Below are 27,992 nucleotides of genomic sequence, written 5' to 3' on the forward strand. Positions count from 1 at the left end.
ACATCTTAGAGGACATTGCACACCTCTCACCACACGAAAGTAACAGCGAGTTCCTCGTAAAGTTCGAGAGTAAGCTCCGGCGAGCAGTAAGGAATCAGGAAGAGAAGAACTGCACTTGCCCCTCAACTACCGGCGGTTACTGGTCCCGTTCCGACGACCAGCTAGACCCATACATCAAGGAGCTGGTGGGCGCGCTCAGGAGGCGCTGAAATGTCTGACCGAAGGTACGAGAGGATATGGAGAGAGGCGGAGAAGGAGTTAGTCCAGGTGGTGAAAGATGACAAAGAGTACGTTGACGAAGATGTTATCGAAGACAGACAAAGGGCTTATAGAGACGCATCTTTGAATTATATCCGGTAGGTCAGAGTACTTATTCTTTTAATACTCTTTTCCTTAACTTGGTTCTCAGATCTTTATCGTTATGCAATTTAATATTTTCTTAAGCTTTGTCTGCAGAGGTGAAATATTATGGTCAAAATTTAACCAATAAAATATAAAGTTTTTTAACTTTAATAGTATACCCTTAACTGAGGTAAGACAAAATATGCATTAACTAGCATACTAAGAAAACATACTATGTAGTACCATGCGACAATATTCTAGAATCCGTTTTAAAAATTAAATTAAGAAGTTATTATTTATAAAGTTTTGTTAAAATGTATGACCATGCTTTGATACAGCTATTATACATCTTTTTGATCAATAACGAAATTCGTATTAAAATTTGCTAGTTAGAGCTGAGATGCTGCAACACCACGAGAAGTTGTATGAACCTATCTCGTTACGACAGAAATTCCCAGCTAAGAACGTTACTGGTGGAGGCTGTCATTTTAAATTCTTCTCAAAATTATACATCGTAAACAAACAGATATAAGACAACATCTCTATTTCATATCATACCACAATCGAATAGAGTTACAAAATGTTATATTAAACAACAATTTAATTTGCAAGATTAAGACAATAAAAAGAACACCCTCAAATCATTCTTTATATATAAATGAACTGCTAATTATTACAATAAATGATCGTCGGAAATTCATAAACAGGATAAATAGGTACGGTATCTTTGGTATGTCTTACAAAATTCAAAGAACGATGTTTCTAAAATGGGTATGTAATAATCGTTTGTTTTAGAGATTAACACATGAAGAATAGACAAGATATTAGTTTTTATAAGTTTCTGTTTCATTTTGTCAATATTTTCTGTATTACATTTCAAACTTTATATCGTCAATAATGAAAATCAACCACACAAAAATTAGATACTTACTGTCCAAACGATAAATTACTTAAGAAATATGAGCCACCATTTTAAACTCAGTTGCTTATTACCTCATATTCCATTAAGATAAGATTTTTTGAGAATAAAGTTTTATGTTAACCTCTTAATGTTGCTCTAGAAGTTCTTCACTCTGGTTGACATTACCCACGGATTTGTAAATAAATAGTGTTACAACTTTTTCTTGCATTGCATGTATGTATTTTAGCATACATTTGTGGGATGACAGTATTTATATCTAGTTCTCGTATTACTAAACATGTCTTTAGTTTCTGACTCAGTATGCAGCCAAAGCTAAAGACAGATCAGTACAATGTATGAATGCAACGGCCTAACACTACAGGATTTTATGCTTAATTTCAACTGTAGTGTTAGCAGCAGATGTTACAAGTGGCACGTTTTGGTGGCTTTGATATCAAAATATTAAAGTAAAGTAAATTTATTCACAGCACTACTTTATCAGTTCCCTGACTTGTCGTTAGATACTCAATGTGTGCCAACAAGCTGAATATCTGCTTGGACCAGATGGTACACGTCGACAAGAGAGCCACAATCCGAACCCTCCTAGAGGCCACGCTGAGTCGACTCCTGCAGGTCAAACGGGAGTTGGTCAACCAGGACGTCTCGGACTTCAAGTAAGACACAATGAAGTACTCATTGGTTATTTTATAGTTGGTTTCAGATTAAAGTATTTGGTACAATATAAACTCTGGGCTCAGTTTGGTTGAATCACTTATTTTTTAACGTCCTTTATTTTAACCCTACATTGTTCATTCAATGAACAACTTTGTGCATATGAAACATTGTTTATCATTTTAGTAGACGAAACTATTTTCAGTACTTTAAATAAACTGGTCCAATTCATTTTTGCCTGTTAACATTACAGTGTTTTACATTAACAATTAAAATTTCTCTACTGCATCGATAACGGTACAGCATCACAACGAGATGACTCGATTATACTTCAATTTTGTTTTTGATTTACAGCGATGCAGTATTTTCGACTTGACATATGTTTAGAGTAACCCAATTCCGACCTGGAAATTAAGAAGATCGAGTCTGAATTTACGAGATGAGGAAGGTGCACGGGTAATTGACAGCCATATCTCACGTTCAGGTTGTGGGCCAGCTGTTCTCGGCTGACCCTGGTTAGCTTCTCCTCATCAACCCGCCACGCCGCGCCGAGGGGAAAGTTTCAGACCATTTTAGCAGGGTCTGACAAGGAATCTGTTACTCTGAAGTGTTCACTAACACCATGATATCCTGCCATATGGTTTCAAGACGTCTTACTGTACAATTCCTTATTTTCTTGTGCAGATCTAGTTGATCCCCTCACGATAATCATACACTTTAAAAGATATAGCAATACAATTTTTCAATTCAGGAATAAAATAATAGCTTTATTTACTCATTTATTAATTGGTAATTCAAAATGAATTTGTAATATTTTTAATTAAATAAACAATGTATATAACATCTGGAGATTCGCACTTAAAAACATTTCCAGAGGAAGGAGATGTCATCATTCGTAGCGTCTTTTTCTGATGAAATAATTTACACAGCTTCAGAATCTTTTTATCACATACAATTCAAATCTAGATATCTCACTTAGGTCAGTAACTAGGACAGGTCAACTGAATTCGCAATTCTTGCACATGGTCCCGTCAATAGTTAATCCACTTTGCAAATTGCACTTTAAACAGTTGTGCAATGATACTGTCTCTTTCACCATAAAACAATTAACCAAAACGGAACTTTAAGACTTAGGCTCTTTAAAATGTTTCCTTTGCACAATAAACTGAATATGTTTTACACCATTACTATATCGTAAATAAAATAAAAATTTGAAAGAAAATACGAGGTGAGGTTTTCTAGTTTATTTGTGTAAGAATTAAAAACATGGGGTAATGCAGCAGTCTTGGTTATTGTTCAGCCTTCACACTTATTATTTAGTTTTAATTGCTGTAATGTGAAGATTAGCAAAATTAAAGAGTTAACTATATTGTAAAGACTATTCTCCTTCCAGATTCACAATGCACAAGAAAACTGCTCCAGATGCATGTTGGAACAGGACAGAATGTGCAACCAATACGCTCGTTATCAATTATGTTAGCGGAGTAGACTTATATTTTATTTAACATATAGCGTTCGAGGAGCTAAAAAATTTAATTTCTGTCAATCTGCCTGTCCTCACAATATTTTAAGAATAATATGAACAATACACTGGAAATTTTGTATTTAAATACATTTCCATACAAACCAGTTAGATAATGGTTAATATCACTGCATGGATATAAGCTGAACTTTAGCGCACATTTTAAAATTAGTTTCATGTGTAACTATGAAGTCAACGAGACAATCGCAGTACATGTTTAAACATACAACAATACATACATGTTTAAACAAACTGAGTACAATCATATAACATTTTCACACATGACACAGTAACTAAATTTCTTGTTTACCCCGCTATAAAATAAATCTTCTCGTTATAGTCTTATAATATCATATCAATAACATTCTTTAATGATACTCATCATCCTGATCTTTAGTTACATAGACGGGGCTCTAGTCGACCTGAAGTTGACCCCATATGATGTAGAGATACAGGTGCCCCGATTCTATAGGCGAGAGCGAGCCGCTAAGATCCAACAAGTCAACACTGACATAGATCGCATTCTAGAGGAACTAGGTGAGTCAAATTGGGTTTCAACACCAGCACTAATTAAAGTAGGACCGAGAGTAGGATATATATATATATATATATATAAATTAAATATATATATTTCATAAATAAAAGATTACTAAAAACTCGAATTTAATTTACAATTTATTATATTTTTTGTCATCAAATCCTAATAGAGTGCCCTGCTTTCAGCAACTCCATCACCTACTGAAGATGCAGAAGAAGGAGAAACTCCAAAAGAGGTCGATGATAAAGATGAGGGGAAGGAAAAGGAAGAGCCTATGAATAAACCTGGTCCTAATCCCAAATGGCCATCATTGTTCAAAAAAGTTGAACTTACTGAATCAGAAAAGGTATGGAGAAGACACAATTATTGCGATATTGAATAAATTGGAACTAATAATCATAATGTATTAATTAACCTACCTAAATACCTTATTAGTCCAATTTGACAACATTACTTCCATAGTTAAATTTCAGTTTTAATATTATTTGAATTCTGTTAAGTGATTTATACTTGAAAATCTATCTAAACAAGTTAAGATTGATTTACACACACGTAAATTTAATATGTTTCTTGTGTGGTTTTGCAGATTTTCAAAGCTACGATTCTTTTGATCCAAAGACATGAACGAGCTCGAGTGGCACGTCTAAATACACACAAATGTAAGTCTCGTACGGCTTTTAATACAGTGAAGTCATGAAGTTTACATCTTGTGTGTATGTGTAAAGTCAGATATAGTAATATTGTAATATAATGTTCAATATTCTTTTGATCCAAAGACATGAACGAGCTCGAGTGGCACGTCTAAATACACACAAATGTAAGTCTCGTACGGCTTTTAATACAGTGAAGTCATGAAGTTTACATCTTGTGTGTATGTGTAAAGTCAGATATAGTAATATTGTAATATAATGTTCAATATTCTTTTGATCCAAAGACATGAACGAGCTCGAGTGGCACGTCTAAATACACACAAATGTAAGTTTCGTACGGCTTTTAATACAGTGAAGTCATGAAGTTTACATCTTGTGTGTATGTGTAAAGTCAGATATAGTAATATTGTAATATAATGTTCAATATTCTTTTGATCCAAAGACATGAACGAGCTCGAGTGGCACGCTCGGCTTTTAATACAGTGGCATCTTGTGTGTATGTGTAAAGTCAGATATAGTAATATAATGTCAATATTCTTTTGATCAAAGACATGAACGAGCTCGAGTGGCACGTCTAAATACACACAAATGTAAGTTTCGTACGGCTTTTAATACAGTGAAGTCATGAAGTTTACATCTTGTGTGTATGTGTAAAGTCAGATATAGTAATATTGTAATATAATGTTCAATATACTCTTGTACGATTAAAACAAAAGCATGTCAAGTTTCATTACTAATATTGGTTGCAGTGAAAGAAAAGCAGCGTATTCAGCACGAGATTGCGTGGCAGATTTTCAAGCCTATCCCTGAGGATGTCCAGGAGAGGTCAGTGATTCTCATTCAAAGATTCTGGCGAGGGTACGCATTAAGGCACAAGCAGTTGCATCATCTCACTGAGGGAAGGCTTTTGATGGGTGAGTTTGCAGACTGTTTTAACTGACTGGATATCGGCATTGCGGAACCTCATACACATTCATAATTTATAAAAACCTAGCCTTAGCGACCTCTTAATCTACAGTCGAATCTATCTAAAAATATTTATAAATTTCTCTAAATGTAACACTTATGATTGTTATTTGTACTATTATCGAATTATTATAACGCTTTACTGTTGTGTTGATAAGAATATAAATTTAATGTATATTAACTATTGGCATTTTTGTATTCATTTCCAGCATTTCCTATCATTTAAATTAAGAAAGCGCAATTAATCTGATATAATTTCTTACAAAGTAGAGGTGACTGATGAACGCAACCTAGTGGTCATATTCGTTTTGAATGTATAACACCATAGAATATAATATTAGTAAAACAACAGGATATTAAGTTTGTTTGGCTGTGAATCGATAATTATTTGCAAATGACATCATCATACTGTAGTATTGACTAATTATACTATTCTTATTAAAAATTTATATTTTTAAGACAAACATGATAGTCTTTTTTAGAAAATTCATTTTCAGAAACAGCAAATTTCCACACTTACAATTTGTTTAAACTTAGTTCTTTAATAATTTTCGAGGCTTGTAATAGCTAACCGAAGAGAGTTGCTGTTTATTTGTCAGACAGTTTCAAAAACATACCACAAGTCTTTTCACCAACTTACTACGTATGTGTTTGTACGTTATTTTACTTTTCCAAAGGTGAGTTGACGCCCAGCTGGCGGCCTCACGATGAAGAGGACTATGCCAGAGAAGTGGAGGAGGAACGTTACCTCAAAACGCTTGCTGCGGACGAAGAACATGCTCGTGATATGGTGGTGCTTAAAGAGAAAGTTCTTCGTGGTGACCAGGATGTGAAAGATGCTATCGCAGACCATCTCAGATGGTACATCGAAGACTGGTACCGCAAGATCGGAGAGCTACCAGAGTTCCCTGAGCCCACTCTAGTACCGGAACCAGAAGAACTTCTAGGTTTCCCCAAAGGTGAGTTTTTGTTTCTGTAAAATATTACTCTGCAATATTATTTAAGGATCTAACCACTATGTTATGGAGTAATAATGTTTCTTTTTATACTATTAGACACGCCAAGCGAGTTTATCAAGAGGTTAGAAACGAAGGTGACAGCAGTACCAACCTCAAAAATATTGGTTCCTGGACTGCCACCAGGCATGATTGGGGGTTCCGCTATCATTGTGGCCAACTTCTGGATTGCACCAGCCCTCTACGAGCTAGCGCACACGGCCGCTCGACTTGCCAAGGGTAAGGGTGGTAACAAAAATCAGAAGAAAGAGAAGCTCAACAAGCAGCAGCTGAAAGAGTTAAAGGAGGAGGTAAGGATGGGGAACATTCAATAGACGTGTAATAAGTGCTCTTTTTGATACAAAATTATTTTAATCTATCCTAATTAGGTTTAGGAACTTCAGAGAGAACTTTTATGATTATTGCAATTAATTATTATGTAGGAGAAGGAGAAGAAAAGACTGCAAAAAGAGGCGGAACAGAAGGAACTGGAAGAGAAGCTGAAGCGCGGAGCAGTTCCGACCCCTACGGATCTCCTGGAGCCCTTTGACAGACATTTGATAGAGTCGAGTTTCAAGTGGAAAGATTACGAGGACCTTGAGTGGAACCCTACACAGCGCCACCGACAAGACTTGCCCCACATTTCTATGACTCACGAAAGGCACTTGGAGTTGAGGGAGGTGGTGGATGAGCTGATGAGACTGGAGATAGAGAAACTCCAGGCGGCTCTGGACAGAGATAGAGGTATGTGGTAAAGATATCAGTGAGCGATTTTTAATAAGTTAGCTTTACATCTTTTAATATCTCTGCAAACACAAGCGATATTGTGTTAATAAAAATACAATATTTGTTTTCTTAATATATTACTTTTTGGAGAAGTTGTTTTCAATAAGTTGTTTTGAAACTCTTCAACAATACAATAGTACGACAGGGTTATGTGTAAAGTGTTACTACTGTATACTACATTTGTATACTATTGACATATTACATGTTCGCTACCAAAGACTACATTTCTCCAATAATGCTATTCCTAAGATGTGGAATTTAACTCTCTTAGCACCACTTGAGTATCGCTGATCAAGGCATTTAAGCTTGTTCTAGATTAACATAGACTCCTGGATCTGAAAATGTGATAGAAATATTTGACTAGCTAAAGTACACAATACTACATTTTATTTATTTATTTGTCATGCGGCTTTCATCCTAAGATTTTTTTAAAATTAAATACATAGTCGTTATTAAAAAGAAAACTGATTTGATTCAAAAGGTAAAAATATTACTTTAGCGAGTTTAGTTAAACCATTAATTTTTTAATGATATACGTAAAGTCTGTTTAAAATATTTGAAGAAATATTTTAGTTTTATATAAAAATATAACTAAAACTATAGGAACCTACATGAAACTTTGACAAAGCTGCAACATTACAAATATTAAGAACGTTTTTGAGAATCTTATTCCGCACAGGCTATCATTTCTTTGTGTACAAATTTCAATTTTAATGTAATTCTCCAAAACACGTTGTTTTTGTTTCCTAGGAGAAGTTTTGCAATAGTTCTAGGAGTGTTAAATCAATTCTCTACGGTGTTGATAAAATTAGGCAAGATATCGTGTTATTTTTAACTAATTGGGAATATCATTAGCATAGTGGTTTATTAACTGTTATTGTTTTGATGTGAATGTTTATTATTTTAGGACAAGTCCTATGCACGCTGAAAAACTATAACAAATTTTGGAACCTTTCGACCACTGCGATCTTCTATTTGTGTTAACAGGTAAGAAGACAAAAGGGGACAAAAAGAAGAAGAAAAGGCCTAGAGGCAAGAAAGGAAAGAAGGATCCAACTGCAGATAGGACTACGGAGTCCTTATTCAAGGAGTTGGTGGAAAACGGAATTATCAAGAAGACACAGGATGTCAGTATAGATACCTTCTTTTGTCAACCGTCTTGGAACAGTTACGATCTCAGAAGAGATCCGTGGTGGCAGAATCCCCCGCCAAATCTCTGGGACGTGAAACAGGTAAGTATTTAAAGTAGTACTTGTGGCTTGGATAATTTTCTTGTACACAACTGTAGTTGGCATTTTCACCACACCCTATTATCTATATTAAAAGGAAGCTCAGTTTTGTACATACCACCATTGCGTGTATTGCGTTTGTATGAAACCATCAAATTATATTTCTATAAATGCACTATTTAATAATAATGATACCTTAACAAATTGTATACTAATTCACGTAACAGAGTAGGATTGGAAAGTACTCTCCTCGTTTGATTTTACCCGTAAATAACAGAGTACTTTGAGTAAAAGGTGCACATTGTTTAGTACGCGTAAACCTTGGTTTTATTTCTTTTTCCATTAGTGTCTCCAGAAGTATAAGTAGAAATTTAATACTGTTATTGTAAATCTCTATAATTCTTTATTTAAAATCAATGAATACATAATAACATTATTCTACTGTCCTCTTTTTATTTTTAATGAATAAAATTATAAAAATATTTTTATCATAATACAACAAACTATAAGCAGTAACTTAAGTACGCAATCTGGCACATGAGTGGCTAATTCTATTGATATACGAGAAAATGTGTAAAGTGCAATGAAGTTTGTACGTACTTTGTGTATCAATATAACTGTAAACAATCAACGATGTACGAATATAAACCGAAATAAATCGTGAATTTTACACATTTCAGAAAACCTGTTGTATTGAATGTTGTTAAAAATTGTTGAATGTTTACTTAAAAATGCTGTATGACCTACTGGAACTGTCTTACAAGAACAGTGCCTTGAGTAGTGACGGATTTAATAATTTATAATGACGCACGGTGTTCATAAAAATATTAATTGGTACTTAAAAATTTACTAATTAATCGTAAAATGCTGGTCTGATTGTAGTGAGTAGCTTGTAGCTATAGGCCTTAGCTCTGACGTGCTCAGTATTAATCCTAACGATCCTGAACCCAATGTTCGATTAAAATATGCTGCTTCCACAATAGTGTTCTGATTGGTCGTTTTTGTGAAGTTGGATAGCACGGTTGGTTTTAAAAGAATTTTTGAAGACCGCATTCTAATCATGTGCGGTAACCAATTTTAAAACACTGAAATATGACAAATATTTAATAATTTTTGTAATAGGAATGGATTGCGGACGTACCGGAGTGACAATGATACGTGAAAACGAACAATTCCTCAAGCCCAAACACAATTGTTTCTCGATGATTCACTTACTAGCCCACTCATCAGGTGCTCTCTGCTGCTCAGGTTGTGAAGGAGTACTGTATTCTGCCGCTGGGGTCTGCCACGGTCCACCGCTCAGCGCCCCTTGTCCGCTCCGTGCTGTTGGCAGGCTACCCGGACTGCGGCAAGCGGACACTCGTGGATGCCGTGGTCGCCGAGACCGGTTCCGTCCTCTTCGATCTCAGCCCGACCAATACGGCCGGCAAATATCCCGGAAAGAAGGGTCTCAATATGCTCGTTCATCTTGTCACAAAGGTAGCAACACTGTTACATCTGCAATTGTATGGTTTAGCATTACGCTGATCACAAAACAATCAAATAATTTGAATTTGTTTAGATGTCCAGAATCCTCCAACCCTCCGTGATATTTCTGGACGGTGGAGAGAAACCCTTCTACAAAAAAGTGCCGAAAACGGAGAAAGACGACAATCCGAAACTGTTGAAAAAGCAATTGCCCAAGATGGTGAAAGCGGTGACTCCAGACGACCAGGTGCTCTTCCTTGCGACCGCCGAGAACCCATGGATGGGCCAAGCAAACTCCTTGGTAAGTTGTAAAACAACATTATTTCGCTATATTTCACTACATAATTTAATTTTCATATTTGTCAATAACACAAAATGTAACTCTTTTCACTAGGAATGTTCGAGCACTTGTAAAAAAAGCCATACTTTACCGCCATGCCATAAAGAAATATATGTCTAACAGTGACTCTTCACTGATTTACTAATGCACTCTTACCACCTTGAATGTGTTAAAAATGTATAGCACAGTTTTAATTATCTTTACAATTAAAAAGCCTTTAGTTTCAGCCACTTTGGAATGCCCTAGATGGGCGAGGACATTATTTAAGGAAAGGGACTACAACTTTTGGAGGAATAAACAACCTATCTTCCTGTGAAATCATAAAAAAACTACTATATGTTATACGTTCAGTGTCATTTATATGTACATAATTGTTTTAAATTAACTTGAAGCTCTTTATTGTTTAAAAAAAAACAACGCTGTATGAAGGTCAAGATACCTTTAAATGTTATGTTCTAGGTGAAGACATACAACAAAATAATCCCAATGCTGCCTCCAGATCAGAGCATCTCGGCCGCTTACTGGCATTCCCAGTTGATGAAGTACCATGGAGTAGAGAGGGATTTCCTATACTCGCCACTGGCCTGGTGCGCGCAGGGATATCCACTACCCACGATAACCCAAGTGCTACAGGAGGTGCTGACGGCAGAGAGAGTGATAGCCCTCAGGAACCGACCCCTAGACCCTCAGGAGTTGCTGGACGTGCTACTTAAGATCCCACCCATATCGGAGGAGCAGACGAAGAAATTGTTAGAATGGTACGAGTCGACCTACCCCTTGGCCAAAACCCGGGCCGAGAAGACTAAAGCGGATGCGGAATTCAGAGAAAGACTGGCGGCAATCGAGGCGAAGAAGAATGAACAAAAGAAGAAAAAGAAATAGTGCTCAAATTATGTGTAACAATTTGTCTTCTGGTAATTTAGTTTTTGTTCAGTAAAAAAGTATGTGTTTGTTTGCTTTTTGAAAATTTGTAAGATTTTATTTTTATATCCACAAATAAGTTATAGGGTTCCTACCACCTTTTCTTTTAAAATAATAAGGGAATATTTTTGTAAGTATGTCCCCAAAGATTGCTGCTAGAATCTTACAGAATGCAATTAAAATATTAAAACGCAATAGTTGTGTGGATGAATAAATTAAAATTTTATAAATATTATTTAACAACAATAGGTGGGAAAATATGTTTTTGTATAAATGATATTTTTAAATGTATTTGTATTATACTACTACAGGGATGTTTTTAAGAGTTTACTTCTAGGAGAGCACTTTGTCAAGTTTGATATAAATCTAATACTCAACCTTTCACTTTTTATCCATGTTGTTTCGGGGCTAATTAATTACGTTGTGAAATCACTCACTTAAGAGCAAAATAGCACTTTCGGGAAGCTGTGGTGGTAGCCTTAAGTGGTTGACCGGAGTCTAGTCAGGTTGACACAGGTGAGGAGAACAGGGCTGCCAATTCCTGTAGGGCCAGGTGGTAATTCCCACCCTTGATTGGTTCCGCCCCCGGCACAGTGTCGAGGGCACTCCAAGATACCGGCGCAGAGCACTGAGTGGATTGTACAGTTCCGGCTAATTTACATTTCTTGTATCCCTTATCAAATCATTACACTGCTAGTGAAGTTCTGTTTCTAAAAACCTGACCAAAATTTGGATGATAATAATCATGTCAAATAAAGCTAGATATTTTAATTGAGAGATATTTATGAAAATAACTTAAGGGTATAAACTAGGTGATAGAACAATAGTGTCATTGAAAATATAATAATAGGAGTTCCTAATAAATTTATAGATAATAGTATAGTTTTATAATTCCTTTCCTTTTTATTGTACATGTGTTTACAAATAATACAACATTCTTAATGTATAGACATAAATTTAACTTTGATAAATAACCTTTTTCAAATTTACCTTACATGCGTTAGGATTAGGATTATTCCAGTGCCGACTCACAAATGTGAATCTTAGAGACGCACCTCATTTGGTTTGTACAACCATTAGAAATTTATCAGAGGGAGTTGCATTTGGTTAGTGATTAAAATCGATTTTACAGCATTTAGGCTTATATTAACCGATATTAAACTTGAAGTTATTTTACTAAATAACTTCGATGTGTAAATGTTATTATATTTTGGTTCGTTGATACAGTATGATAAAAATATAGGGCTTTTCTTAATTCAATCACTACATTGAAAATCACAAGGAGCCTTAAACATAACATGTTCAAAATCCCGTGCTTCTTTTTTGGAGACCCTGTATTTTGCTATTCACATATTTTTGATTTTAATTTATTCTTATTACACTTGTTCACTATGTATAGTTAGTTTATTATATTTGAAACACTAATTAATAGGGCACGGTTCTCCTAACTAAAAATCTGGATTCACTGACAGTAATATATACATATCTAAATAGTTTATCTTCCGACGTACTCAACTACAAGTTTGTGAGGTGTGGAAGAATGAACGACTAAAATTAGTTGTTCGGTTCATCAAGAAAACATGTTATAAATTGTCCTTGAACAACAACCTACATCAGTACAACAATTACAACATTGTTGTATCAAAAAGTTGAAATTTAATACAGATGTCTTTAGAAACAATTGCAATGTCCTTTAACCACCTACTGATACAGCAATGTTTTAATTCCCAGGTTTAAAATACTGCCATCATTTGCCACAAGAGGGGCTAAATCGTCAACTAAAGAATAACACCCATCAACAACAGCAACATTTCAGAGTTTCAGCTAGAGCAGTCTGCGCTAAAATAATTTGATGACATTTGAAGCAGAGTTTCCATATTGCATCTAACCGCCAGCTGTTCCCTGATGTTGAGACGGATCAGTATTTTTTTATCTCATTTAAGCCTCAGTGTCTTAGCTATGCCGGCTTCGATGTGCACTGGTTTTTATTTATAAGTACATGATTGGACCGCCCCGGGATTTAAACCCGTGATCTCTCGGTTAGAGAGCCGAAGCTATAACCATTAGTCTACGGAGGAGGACCAGTATTTCTTCCTAGACGTAAAACTGGCAACAATTTTAGGTGCTGGGAGTGAAGAGTGGATTAAAATTTATCAAACATCATCGGATATTTTGGTTCAATATTTGAAAAGACAGTGAAACCTTTGTAATGTTAAAGAAGGTGAAAAACAGCTATTTAAAGAACTAGAGTACAATAATTTACACTAGTGTTGAAATAACGGTTCAGAGTTACTAACATAGACAACAAATATACAATGTACAGTTATTGAGTACCGAATGACCTGGCTGACATCAGAGTAAACATTTATTCAGCATCGGAACAAATTAATTATCGGTCCGAGCGAACGGTCGGGACTGGGGGCTATAGTGCCGCTGCGCGAGGCGTGTGAAACAGCAGATGGCCTGGCTGCGAGCTTTATCAGGAGGCAAACCTTTCGCACTTATCCATAAATGTTCATTTCAACTGTTCTTCTCTATTGGATTTTATTTTAATTCAACATCAGTGTGGTTTAGGATATTGTAATTGTTCACCACTGAGCAGATAAACCAAAACATATAGTTCAACATTGTGTCAATTTGTCTAGTAAATCATTTATACAAGAATTTGAAGTGTTTTATATGATTTACTCGTATGTTCTGTCAATCGTTTATTTATGTATGTGTATTAATCATTTCAAAACAAAACAAACTTATAATTCTAGATCCCATGCATTACCAAATAGCATAATGTGTTTTGTAAATTATGTGACGTTTACTTAAGCATATTCACAATCAAAGGTAAACAAATTAGTTAAACAAATAGTGGAAGCACAAAATATATTATTATTTTTAAAACATCGGGTTTACTGCTTCAGCCACTAATACTACGTTTCTTTGAACCTAGTTTGACGTTTTATAGTTAAAACCTGAATGTTATGTATAAATTTGGGAAAGTTAAAAAAATATTTAACCTTGCCCTCATAAAGATAATAAATTTCAAGTTTATATATTTAACTTACGCTGCCATATGTTTTTGATCTGCGTTCACTAAAAGAAGCCTAGGTTGTTCTATTATTTCAAACTTCTACAACTAACTGTCTGTCCCTACGTCTTACTATCTTAGATATGGCCAACTAGTGTATGGAACATACTCTTGCTGCTCAAAATAACGCTTACCGTTAATTCAGTTGCTACTTTTATTCAAAAGAACTGTCAGAATGCTTCAACTGATTTCGTTCAGTGAGATAATACTGTGGTAAGAATGTTTTATAACCGCATCACAAAAGTAGAAAATTGCTTTTCATGAAGCTTTATTTGTACATAGGAAACATTTAGTGGAATGAGATTTGGGGATATCGCGCTAACGAATTGGATGAATCCATTCCCGGCCATAGTCTGGTCATCCATAGTACGGTCATCCATAGTACGGTCATAACAGTACGGTGTTATCCACCCCATCGCAGTAGATAAGGGGATAAAAGAGTATTTAAAATCAAAATTAGGGGAGTACAAGCCATAGTCGGTAAAGTGAAACAATTTTGAATAGAAAAGGCGAATAAAATTGAATTTTTCTTTATACTAGATTTTTCGATTTTTACACCATTTTAGTGTGGCAAACAATGTTTAATTTCCGTCAGCTTGACCATTTTTTCTTGTCAATTCCTTGTAACCATGAAATTAATTACTTTTGCTTATTGAAGGCGTACGCCTATGCTACACAATCTAAACTGGGTGTTTACCACCTGCAGGATAGCATATGATAACAAATTGAATTGCTTTACATTTTGCGTACTTCATTTCTTCATAAGCAAGAAGGGTTTGGTGATGGAGTATGTCTCTCAGTGGGCTTTAGCTGAGCGTCAGTGAAACCTAAGTTTTAGCAGTATATCTCGAAAATGATAAATCTGAGAAAACAAGTGACACATCACTGTTATATATCTGCCACTAATAATGTTTGTTTGTATTCTTGATAGAAATCTTCAAATAATGTGATGTTTCTCAGTAGGTCTAAAGTTTATTTTTTGCATAAACAGACTGTATTGTCATAGATAAAAGTTGTATTATTAGGCGTTCTTTGTATTATCTTTGCAACGACAGAATCCATGGAGCCCAACAGTTTCAATAAGCTTGCAGTGGATGGTTACTTTGTAATTACAAGCTATAAATCACAACAGGCTACGCTTGTAATGGTAGTGTTATTGTTGGCGTACTTGTTAAGTCTTGGGAGCGTTGAACTACTGCGCATGTCTTTGCAGCTCTTCATGTTTTACGTGTAAATGTTGTCGAAGCAATTTTCAACCTATACCAGCTTATACAGATTTGTTCTGCACGAATTAGCTTATATTATAATTTTGAAGAGATGCCTTGGCAGGCTTACCTTTATAGTGATTTCTTATTTTGTAAATATATGAATTCAGAGCACAATGTAATATTCATATAATTTACTAAATAAATTATTTTAATTCACCACAAAATCAGAGTGCAATATTATGACTCTGTAGCACGTTGTAAAAATATAAAATATTCCTCAGCCCAACGACTGTTTTGGATCTTTTAAACTCAATGAACGAAGAATACTTTTGAGTTTACATGTCTATTAACAATCAAACGTCGTGATTTAAAGTTATTTTTAAGAATATTAAGGTAAGAACTAAATAAACAGTCTGGATTTATAAAAATCGATAGTTATTTGTTTAAATCAATCGTATATATTCAGATACAACGTTAAAATCAATTAATATTGTTGTTTACTTACGAAAACATATGATTAACTTATCATGTGCTGTTTATATTCTCTTACATAACCTCTCCCTTTTTTCTCCTCCTTTGCGTCCTCTTTTGGTGTACTATTCTTAAATTAATGTTTTCCCCTGACTTTGGTTTAATACACAATTTAAAGAGATTACCATGAACAAGAATCTTTTTAATCTTTACATGGCTACGAAGTATATAGCACTAAATCTCAATGTCAAACTTTTATTTAAGTTTCGTTATCTTTTTTTTAGTTTTGTGTATGTTCAAGTTTCCTTATGCCTTGATTATAATAAAATTATAGATTTGTAAAGTAATGTATATTTATTATATTATTGTTACAGATTAATAATAGTTAACCACTAGTACAAGTCATGGTTCAATTTAATAACTATTTAATAGAGTTTGATTTCAGATCAAGTTCCCGAAGCAGGGAGTAGAATGTGAATGCAATCGCTCATAAGCTTGTATAAGACTTTAGTGCCTTCATTAGTGGTTACAGATTCTTGGTCTACCACGTAATAAGTCTTAAATCGGCTTTGTTTACGAAAATCTGTATTACTATTTAACCTTTTATTATTTGGATACATTGGAAAAAAGATGTTTATTCACAATTGAAAAGATTATAGGACATGAATCTGGATAGCAGTGCATCCATGTAGATCAGACAAATTAGTTTTATTATAGACAGTATTGTAATTCTTAAGCATAACTGAGCATTTTACTCATTTAGTAGATTAATATCCCATCAAGGTTAAACTGTACTGTACATGGATCCAAAAATGGTAAGCTTTCATTTGTGCTTGTAAAAGCAATTTTTTCGTATAACGTTCCTGCTGATCCCAGTAAATTTTGGTGCTGAAAGAAGTGATGAAGGCGAATTTCAGAGCACTTCATTATTGCAAATAATACCTGTATGTCAAAAATCTCTCTTATAAGGTATAATCACACAGCAGCTTGAATCGCGTCCTAATCTAATATTAAAGTATTGGAATATATTTACTCTTTAAAGCATAACTCTTAGTGAAGTCATGCCCATACCACCGACATTCATATGTTCACTTTCTGTTGCGAGTATAAAAGTGTACGTTAACTACAGAAAGCTATAAAAGAGAAGTCTCGCTGGAACGCTATTAGAAGCGCAACCTGACGGCCAAAATCAGGAACCACTAGCGAGATGTAGTGCATCACTAGCGAACTCTGTTGACGGGTCCGTCATTGACCTAAGTGAGACGTCAGGCTTTGCATGGTCTTTTATGTGAACTACCAAATTCACGATTATAACTAACTAAATTTATAACACTATATACTATGCGATGTTGACCTAAATGATCCAAAATAATGTCATGTGTGATTTTATACAAGTTTCCTCCATTGCCTTTTCCGGGTTTTATCACTATTCACAGAACAACATATCGTGAACTACATTCAATGGAATAATTTCCGTAACAATAAAATGTATGATGAAAAGCGTGTTGTTTAAATGTATTTTTGTCTACATTCTGAGGCGTGCAGTTAAAACCCCGTAACAGGGGCTAAATTTATGATTTCCGGGTTGTTTCAAAACAGGGTTGAAAGTTGATTTTCTGCATTCAGGAAAATACAAGTCGTTTACAAAATATAACAGCTATTTATAACTAGAAACTAAAAAATTGTATAGTACAGTTTAAAGTATTATACTGGAGTGCTATTAAAGTGTTAAAGCGTTAAACCAAAAGTCATAAATATATACACATCGTTACGACTACTCTTGGAACAAACCATTGCAATCGCAACCAGCCCACTTTAGCCGCTGAACAGTAAGTCTAATAAACAGGCTTGCACTGAGAGGGAAAAATCTCCGTTGTAAGGGAAGTTCGGGGGTGATTAAACAAACTCTTTTCTGCGGGAGGGGAGAGGACGCTGGCGCCGCGCCGGCGGCCATTTTGGTGGATCGATGGGGTTCCGCCCCCAGGAGCGTCGGGACGCCGGGCCGGGCGCCCCCAGCGCAGCCAATAGGCGTCTTGGCCGTATTGATCAAAATATCAGGTCCCCGGGCGGTGAGCCCACATATGCAGCGGGGAAGGCTTCCTAAATGTATTCACCTTGATTTATCAATCCGTAGAATATTCCACTTTACTGTTTCAATTTTGATCCAATCTTAGCGGAAAACCTTCTTACACTGTTTGGTTATGTGTGATTTTCATCTTGTAATATTAATCATAAACAAAATTTCTTTCCCATGAAAGTAACTTATCCCTGCGTCCAGCTTTCCAACTATCAGCACTAATATGAGGCACTGTCATTCTAATGTGTTTTATTAAGACAATCGTGCGATCAAATCATTGAGACAGTGTATAAAGTTGTATAACTGCTCGTACAAAGTTCAACTACAACGCTATAAACTGACTTGGGCTTTAGAGTTGAAGCGGTGAGCTTTTTCGTATTTTATTGACAATGCATCATTCAATTACTAATATTAAAAATCTTCAAGGGGGTTTTCGATTTGCTCCAAAATTGAAAAATACCTATTGTATTCCTCTGTCTACTTTCACTGTAGTCAGTGGTAGGTAAATATTTGGGACTGTCGTGGTTTCTGGATCATGATTTCCACCCCTAAGTATTTACTCAAAAACAATAACTTCAAAAGTCCAAATGAAATATTTGATGATAAATATAAAATGCAATGGATACAAAAACAAAATGTAAGATTGGAAAATTTCTGTTTACCTAATTGGGCAGTCGGTTTAAATCAACCCTTTAACCTAGGACAAGAAAGCGTCTCGCCCGAGGCTCGATATCGCCCGGCGATCTGTGGGGTGCGGGCGGGGCAGAGGCTCCTCTGGGGTGAATGCCGCTTTGGGCCGATTAGCCTCTCGAATTTTGCCTAATCGTCGGTTTACGCTCATAATTTACTCGCGGTCCCGTTTATTTGTTGGGCAAGCCGTGCAACTGAGTAGGGGGTGGGGTTGGAGATCCCACGCCGAGAGAGAGACCCTAGGCGCCACCGGGGTCCTGGGGTCACTCACTACACCACTTCATTTGGTATCATTCTGATTACAGGTCTAGAGGGTACTGCCCGCGCCGCCCCCTCGGTTAGACTAGACGCCGCACCGCGCTCGTCACGCGATCTAAGTCTAGTCTTACTTAAAGTTTCCTAAATCATTGGTTTTTTACTCTGTTTATAAAAATAGTTTGGTAAAAATAGTAGAAAAAATATTAAGAAAATTACATATAATTTTACCCATTTTAGCGAAAACAATATTTAATCAAAATGAAAACACAAGTTGATGTATTAAGAGTACCTCAGAATTTAGAACTTATCACCATAAGTTTTTTTTAAGTACAAAGGATTAATTTTAATTAGATGCCATTAAAATAATATCACAATAATCTGTACAGTTTTCCAAGAAAAATACTTGACTGGATTAGTTCCGCTTAAGGTTTTGCTTAATAGTCTGGACACTAATGTTTGTTACTCATTTGAGTTTGTGTTTGGATCGCATTACGTAGTAAAGTTATAACAGTACTTAACATAACACAAACTTTTACACCGAACTCAACGTGTTTCATTCACATCTGTACAAGTTACCAATCAAAATAGCGATGATAACGTATTGTAAAATCACAAAAAGTAAAAGTTACAGAAGTCTTAATGGAACCACTGTTCACTGCGCGATCTGACGACCATACCTAGTGTTATCATGATCGGGGTATAGCGTAACACAAGTGAATTCTTTTCACTGATCATAGCTACAAATCTGAGAGAGACGTGAAATTGGACTTGGTTTATCTGGCTGTAAAACATTCCCAAAGATTGTATTTCCATAATTAAAATATTTACGTTGCTAGTTACTCTAATTATCCGTTCATGGACCAGAGAAACAGCATTAATAGTGTTTGCAACTGATAGTAAAATAACGTGTTCTTGAAAACCAGTCGTGTTCTTGAAAACCAGTCTTATCTCTGAGTCACAGACAAAAGATAAAGCAGTGAATTTGCTGCCTTGCAGGACAATCGAAATTCTCCTTATCGTATCTCAATGTTGGCCAGAAAGTTTACAGCCAGCGCCGAAGCAGAGATCGCATTGAGGAGAATTAGCGGCCAACCGGCGACCGGTAAATTGACTTCACATCTTTCTATCGGGTTTTAACAAGGCCATAAATGTGAGTATTAAATGGACCTGTCGACTCTGTGTCATTTACGAGCTGTAATACGCGCCTGACGCTTCTACACACACACGCACGCCCATACATGCGACCGAGTACAACGTCACAATTGAAAACTTCTATACTGTTTACAGCCAACTTCAAGACGTGGATGGATAATGTCCTGAAAAGAGTGAGTGGACTGTATAGTCATGGTAATGTTGATGGTGGATTAGTCTAAGATTGTATTTACTATAAAATCACAAAGAAAATGCATTAGAACAACTGTTGACAGTGCAATCCTATAGCCAGACCTAGAAACTAACATTTATAGGACATAACACCAGCGAAAAAGCAAGCGAATTCTGCTCGGTACTAAACTCAGTGAGACGTACAGTTTAGATATTCTATTTACAATGCAATTTATTAACTAGTTTACAGATTAATCACTCAATTTATCATTTACTTTTTGGCCCTGAAAGATGATCACTATCCAACTATTTATACTGGATATTTTTAGGTTAATAAACAACAACCCCTACCACCTGTTTGTTACTAACTGAGAACCGGAACCGAAAATTACTTTAACGGAAATTCAAAAAAATTTGTATTTTCGCACAAAATATAAAAAAATAAGCCGGATCTTGTTATTAGATTTTCCGGGTTGCTTTGAATATAAGTAATTTCCTTATTATAACTGACTATTCTCATCGAATGTATCTAATGTGAACACGGAAAAGACATCATTCATTACATTTTTTCAATGTTATGCTACCGTTATTCAAGATGTAGTTCTTATACACTTTTCGGCAAAGTGAAACATTGTGTCAATTATTTTCTTTTTCTCCTTTCACAAGACAGTAAATATTTTGTTAAAAGACGTTACGGACAATAATGAACATCATAATATTTGGAAATGAGCGCGGAAATATATACGGAACCCAGGGAAATATCCCAGATGGCACGTTAAAATGTTGCCGGACTGCAGCTGTGACCGTCGGTGGGGTACATTTGTGGCATCATACAAGTCTATCTATCAACTTCATTCCTGGGCTCAGCACTACCTTACTATGTTTTGTCTGGCTGTGGATGAAAATGTTCTTAATATCTTACTCAAATACAATCCCGAAATGTACCAAATTTATTATTCCACGTAGCTGATCACAATACTCATGATCAGCTAAACAACTAGTTAAGGTCGGAATTTTTGTGGTTCGTACTCCAAGTAAAACAGTAGGACCCCCTAGCATCAGCATCAACACAAAAGTAAGATTCATTTTCATTTGGAACCTTTATAATGAGTAGACTAATTGAATATTCAGCGTCAACGAAGATAAATTTCGCTACCACTTTTATTTTATTGTGTAGGAAATCCACTTCTTTAAACTCTTGTTTTGCCTGTTAATTATAAGAAGCATTCATGAGCGGATAAAAAGGTCTCGGAAAAAGAATTCCGACACTTTTCCAGAGGTAATCATGGTTCCCAGAGTCCCAGTGATCTTAGTTACCCGTTAACGCAAGTTTTACGTTACTGTGCACAAGGAAAATATTTTAAATCACTGGGTCAGTACAAATCCTTTTTTCGTTCGGTCCACACGTTACAAGCGATTGTACCGTTAATATAGAACATTTTTTTCAATATTATTCCCTGCAATATGTCGTGAATGGGCTGGAATCTGCTGTCACGTTCAATTATAGACAAATCTATCTCAGTCATGAACATTTGTTAAAAGGGTTGGGGAGTCAGGTGACCAAAATTGCCAAAAATAAGCATTTTCAGTTTTATTTTTTTTATAATTACTTGTTTTTTTCTGTTTAACATGGTAAAAAAATTATTTCAATCCGAGCAATAGTTTTTGACTTATGAATTTTTGAAATAACCCTAGTACTTGTTATTTTCTCGTGTCGTGGTTGTTGAACATGCCAGAGTATTTTACTATTGTTATAGTGCATATTGCACTCCATTTATACCTTGTTTAATCTTTAAATATAGAGTATGACTAAAATTAAGCCTATATTTAAAGATTTGGCCAACCCTGAATTACTTCGGAAATGTTTGCATGGCGGTACCCAAAATGCGAGTGAATCATTGAACAGTGTTATATGGTCTCGTCTGCCTAAGTCAACATTTGTCTTGAGAAATACATTGGAGTTAGGAGTGTTTGATGCTATAGGTACCTATAATGAGGGAAATATTGTTAGATGCCAAGTGCTTGATAGGTTGGGTATTCGTCCGGGGGCAAACTGTGCAAAACGAATGAAACGCATTGATGAGTTACGGGTTCAAAAAGCAGACAAAGCGATTCAAGAAATTGAAAAAAGTGCCGCTAAAAGAGGTCAATGCTGAAAAAGAGACTATAAGACCAGTATGAGATGGAAGAAGATCCAGACAACCCCTCATATGGAGCAGGAATGCATTAAAGTAAGCATTTTGATTGTATACTTTACGTACCTATTTTCATCTGTCGTTTTTCGAAAGTTGTATTTTTTTTAGACAAAAAATACCTTTTTCTCGGGATCCGCTTGAAATATCTTAATGATTTCTTTTTATTTTGTACAGCTTAAACAGCTCTATGATTTAAGCTAAGGAATTTTTAATATCAATTTCAGTTTTTGAGAAAATAAATAAAATATTCAGAAAAAAACTGAAAAAATATCTATAATTTTTAAAAAATTATTATAAATTTGTTTTTTTATGATTTCAAAATTTCCTTAGCTTAAAATATAGCTAAAACCGTCATAAATAAGGCAAAACAAAAATCATTTTGATATCTCTTATAGTTATTTTGAAAAGGTATCTTAAAATTAATAAAATTAACATAGCGGAGATAGCGACACCCGAACCCCCTTAAGGTGTGTCAAGTAAAATATGAAAATATTTTTCATAACTTTTATATAATTCTTACAAGCTTATGATTGAGTATATAAAACCCATCTATGCAACAGAACCGCTTTTAATAGACGCAAATAAAATCTCGTTTCTTCGTAGAACATTTTACTCATTCATTTAAATGTTAAAAATTAAATGTTTCATTTAAATGTATATTTCCCTTAGATCTTCGGCTTCAACTTTGAGTCATTTTTAAGCGACTCACTAAAATACCTTAATGTTAGATTCGCTAGCTACAGAAACTGCATAGTTGATTACAACAATTTTTGGAAGTTTTTAAATACACACATTGTGTTCTAAACAAACCAATTTTGTTAAACCAGCTAATCGATGTCAATGGACAAAACCGTAACTGTATGTTATTTATCCGTAAAGTCAATTACAGCGTCACATTTAACTCGACGTAATGCACCTTAATTTCTATCTGTTGTACATACGGTATATATTAAATTATTTCTATTCAAGTCTCGCGAAGATCTTTTCCAAAAGCCTTGGTCAGCCCCACCAAACATTCACGTATGTCCCGAAAAAATTGTCGATCCTCCTTTATTAAGACCTAAACACCCTAATAATCATTTATGTTGGGAAAACTAATATATTTTTCATTTATGTAATTGAACTATAGGCTATATTTTTTAATTCAGTACGATCTTAGAGACCAACATAAAGAAACATTTAAACATAACAATAACAAATAAGATAAAGCACATATGACGTCTTATATGAAAAACATAAGTAACATGAACTGAAAGAGGTTCGTCCATCCTAAATAGTTAGTTGCCTTGCATTCATAACCAAAGTTCTTGGGGAGGGTGTTCGCGTCTTATTTGGTAACTATGTAAAGATTCCCATGCCCTTTGCAATGATCTCCGTGTTTGGCACCCAACGCTCACTCTCTCTGGTACCTGTGCGGGCGACCCATCAAGGAGGATTGTTAAGACAAAGCCACGCCAAGGAGAGTGGTGGAGTTAACCGGTTTAGAAAGTGTGTGGCGGGGTGCATTACTCTACCAGACTATTACAATCTTGACCGAAACTCGCCTGAGATGTTGATTGTGAGCGGGGAGCCTGCGGCGCCGAGGGAGCTATGGGTGCCCATGGGAGAGACGAACACACATAAGTGCGAGAGAGACGGTGCGCATGCGGGTGGTTGCCGCTTCTTCTGCCCAGCTGACCCTTGCGTGTCCCCCTCGAGCGGTGTTCGGTCTGGGTGCTCGCCCGATCAGCTTCTCGGTCCGTTTCGAATTTTAAATCCGTTTGGGAATCGCTTCATTGGATCTGTAAGGAGCGCCCGTTCATATTGCACTTGTTCGGGCACGGTTTGTAAGAGACCCCTAAAATATGCATGAATGTTTATGATAAAACACAAAAATAATGCAGAAACAATAAACTACTTTGTTTCTTTTTAATTTATATATTTTCACACAAAAATTAAATTATTTATTACTAAAATGATACTTACACAAATAAAAATACGTTAGGAAAAAATGCATCATGTCTTATAAAAGCCCACTAGCGATGTTCTATACGACTGAGTGTATTATATATTTCACAAGAGTTTGATAGGATTGTCTTAAATTAGGAAACTAACTCAGTACCTAATTAGATATAACAAATTTTGTTCTAAATATTAGATGTTATACCTTAACATATTATAAATAAATTCTGCTTTGAAATTTCTTTGAATTTAAAATGTATTTTATAATAGGGGAGCATAATTCAACATCTGTATTCTCTGTAATCTATTTGTCTAGTTTAACTCTCACGCATTTCTTCCTAAACGATTATTTATATTTCGCAAACTCGGTTTCTAGGTAACATAGTTAAAAAATCAAATCCATACTGTTAGACCTATAATTTTGTTCTGCTGTAAAATATTCAATTTTAACTTACTTATCTTTGTCATACGATAATAGTATTGAATGGAGTAACATCACATCTAAGTGTAAAAAAATACACCCTACCAGAACAAGTAAGTATTGGGGTTAATTTTCATATGACTATAAATATCTTAACATGAGAAAACCGCACCATGAATCGTTTTGGAAAATCAATACAAATATGACTTAGAAAATTCTAACTGAAACGTTATTTCAATTGATTTCCGTGTTACGTGAGCCTTGTCTCTCACACATGGAGGCCAAACATTGTCCCGTAGCGTGTAACAATTTTACCACATTTGACGATTTCTAATCTGATCTTTGATTTCTCCTCCATGTCTACATAGTTAATATCGAGTAAAATATCGGTCCACGTTAATCAATGGTGTTTGTCAACCAGTACCGGTAGTGGAAACTTTGACATTGGTCTTATAGGTATCCATGATGCCAACGAGAAAATTGCAGAAAATCAATTTGTAACCAAACTAGAAAAAGATATCATCTTTAAAATGTACATTTTGTAAGAAACCGTTAATACATAGACAAGAATGATTTCTATCATGACATGTGGTAATTCATGGCATTTGTCTAAGCGCCATTATAGCTTGTCATTCAGTAGGCTGGATCAATTTTGTTGTCTGCCGGGGGTTGCAACATTTTACTGTATGACTCTTGTCTGTTCGCAGAACATCTCAAGACTAAAATGAGCTATTGACGTGAAGTTTTGCATATAACCTCAGCGAACCCTGTTACACTAAGCGTGGTTTACATACTCCTATCTTGTAAAACATTATTGCCTATACCCTTTAACGAAATTGCTTTGTATGAATCGTTTGTACCTGAATGGAACATACCTACATATACATTCCCACTAAGGCAACCTCATCAGGTCTCTTTCTTCCCTAATAACTTCTTTATAATTGTTTTAATACACAGTTTTAACTTAAATGTGTTTCAAGGCCTGTTACATGCGAAAACTATTTTTAACTGTCCAGTTACCAAACTTTTGACTAAAGGCTGTCCTGGATATTTATTGTCTTTATAAACAAAATTATAGGTAAATATAAAAAATCAATATCTGGTATTTATATATCAATAAATTATATTACATGTCAATATTATATATCAATATAAATCAATATAATGGAATAAGTGTCCTTGGTTCCCTAGCAGCACAATAATGTATGTTAAAAATAAATAACGCATATACTTTTTATAACCAGTTTTAATACTTAAATTTAACATTACATTATAATTTGATTGACACATAGGCACTCTCATACCTAACATAAGTAACATTGTAAAGCTTGCACATTCGAACCTTGTTCTTTGTTAATAGCAATGTAAAAAAATTAATACTTATTATTTATAAATACTTATTTATACGTAATAATTATTAATATTTTTACGTTCTTAATAGTATTTTTACTTGTTTTTAGAATACCAATTACTTATTCGTTTCAATTTCACAAGACAACGAAAAGACAGACATAAAGAGATAAATAAGCAGCACATACCGGCACAAGGGTAACTTACACCTGTGCTGGCTGTGAACTGGTGCACTCCAGTGAGCTGATGTTCTACTAATGCTATTTTAATGAGCGCACACAGTACGGCGCTTAGCTCATTAGCTGCATTCAATTAATTACCCTTCCTGTTACCGAGAAATTGATCAAATCAGACACTTTGTCTTTTCTGAACGATTGTTAGATGTTTACTAGAATACTTCGAATGTTGCCATACAGGTTATATAATTGTATTTCTTCTTTACATAGTTAATCAGCAAGAAATGGCTGTTTACATTTTTCATTTATTAATCGAGCTTGAAAGAAACATTCATTTTTCCTTGCATTTAATTTTTAACTTGACATTATTCACAATATTTTTATACCGTATCGCAAATAATAAATTTGACAGGTTTGTAAAAGAAATAGTAAGTTTTAGTTGTGACTGTAATCTAATACTCACGTTCTGCTTATGATTAAGACCTCTTAAGCGCATGAGGCTCTAAAAGGGTTGACTTCGTTTCCATTACTTAGTAGCAAGATCGCTCGGGTGTTGTGATGATTGGGGCCCAAACGATAATGGGTAGCCGATGATTGTGCGAAATCAGTTGAACGCTACGTAGTGCTTTTTCATCCATTTTTCCAGTCATCTGCACCATCTAAATTTATATTAATTTTGCAATAACTGCGTTAATATTCAAGCTTAGTCAACATACCTACATAAGGCATTCAATCGATGGCTTTACTCAGATGTACAGAATCTTCGTTGCTATGTCTTTATTGTCCAAGTACGTTATGGGCACTTAATATTTACACATATTTTTGTATACTTAATTTTTAAATATACCGATGTCAAATTAATTTTTAGTAATGCATTTATAAGGAATAAAATAATCAAATAATAGATAAAAATTTTAAAATTAAATATTTTTGAAAAGGTGAAATCGGTGACCATAGGTCGGTAGCTGTTTAATATTTTTACTAATTTTAAAAATTTGACTGATTTTACAAGTTTTTTAATAACATTTAAGTGGGTTTAATTAAATAAATTGTTCTTCAAAGTAGTTTTATTGATTTAATTCATGTTTTAACCAATGATATATGTACACTAATAATGTGTTTCCAAATGCCTGATCGGTTATGCCAATACGGTCTTGTTGAAGCCAGCTACGTGCTCCAACACTACTCTGTTGGTGGGACGTTATGTTAACGTGACTACTTCGCTAACAAGCAAATGAATTCCTACATTTCGCCTCTTAAAAGTTACTTGAGATAAAACAACAATATTGTCGGTTCTGAAACTCTATGGACACTGTAACGCTTTGTAAACGCGTACCGTAACACAAATTATCCTGTGGTGAGTTACTTTTTAGCATCTAAAACGATATTTTCACAAATAAAACAAACTTATTAGTATGCTGATGTTAAAATCTCCCTTCTGCTAAATATATGGAACTTCTATGTCTATAAT

At 34.9% G+C, this 27,992-nt stretch overlaps 1 protein-coding gene across 2 annotated transcripts; it reads left to right on the forward strand.

Annotated features, from left to right (window-relative positions):
• The first annotated feature begins 210 nt into the window (after positions 1–210).
• On the forward strand, positions 211–11,375 carry LOC124367355 (IQ and AAA domain-containing protein 1-like). Of its 2 annotated transcripts, none has more exons than XM_046824111.1 (13): positions 211–356; positions 1,765–1,917; positions 3,835–3,974; positions 4,161–4,321; positions 4,562–4,634; positions 5,375–5,539; positions 6,269–6,550; positions 6,647–6,897; positions 7,030–7,330; positions 8,360–8,604; positions 9,850–10,080; positions 10,163–10,369; positions 10,868–11,375. In XM_046824111.1, the coding sequence occupies exons 1-13, from the start codon at positions 211–213 to the stop codon at positions 11,288–11,290; spliced, it is 2,778 nt and encodes a 925-aa protein (XP_046680067.1). In that variant the 3' UTR covers positions 11,291–11,375. The 2 variants fall into 2 exon arrangements, with proteins under 2 accessions (XP_046680067.1, XP_046680076.1); XM_046824120.1 differs by having other exon boundaries at positions 10,908–11,095.
• Positions 11,376–27,992: the final 16,617 nt, after the last annotated feature.

The sequence above is a fragment of the Homalodisca vitripennis genome, chromosome 1, assembly GCF_021130785.1.
Source record: "Homalodisca vitripennis isolate AUS2020 chromosome 1, UT_GWSS_2.1, whole genome shotgun sequence".
NCBI lineage: Eukaryota > Metazoa > Arthropoda > Insecta > Hemiptera > Cicadellidae > Homalodisca > Homalodisca vitripennis.

Excerpts from the sequence above, each read along its gene's own strand:
- LOC124367355 (XM_046824111.1), top strand. The coding sequence starts at position 211 with ATGTCTGACCGAAGGTACGAGAGGATATGGAGAGAGGCGGAGAAGGAG. Across the intron at positions 6,551-6,646 it reads ACTTCTAGGTTTCCCCAAAG|ACACGCCAAGCGAGTTTATC; the intron begins GTGAGTTTTTGT and ends TTATACTATTAG. Across the intron at positions 7,331-8,359 it reads GGCTCTGGACAGAGATAGAG|GTAAGAAGACAAAAGGGGAC; the intron begins GTATGTGGTAAA and ends TTGTGTTAACAG.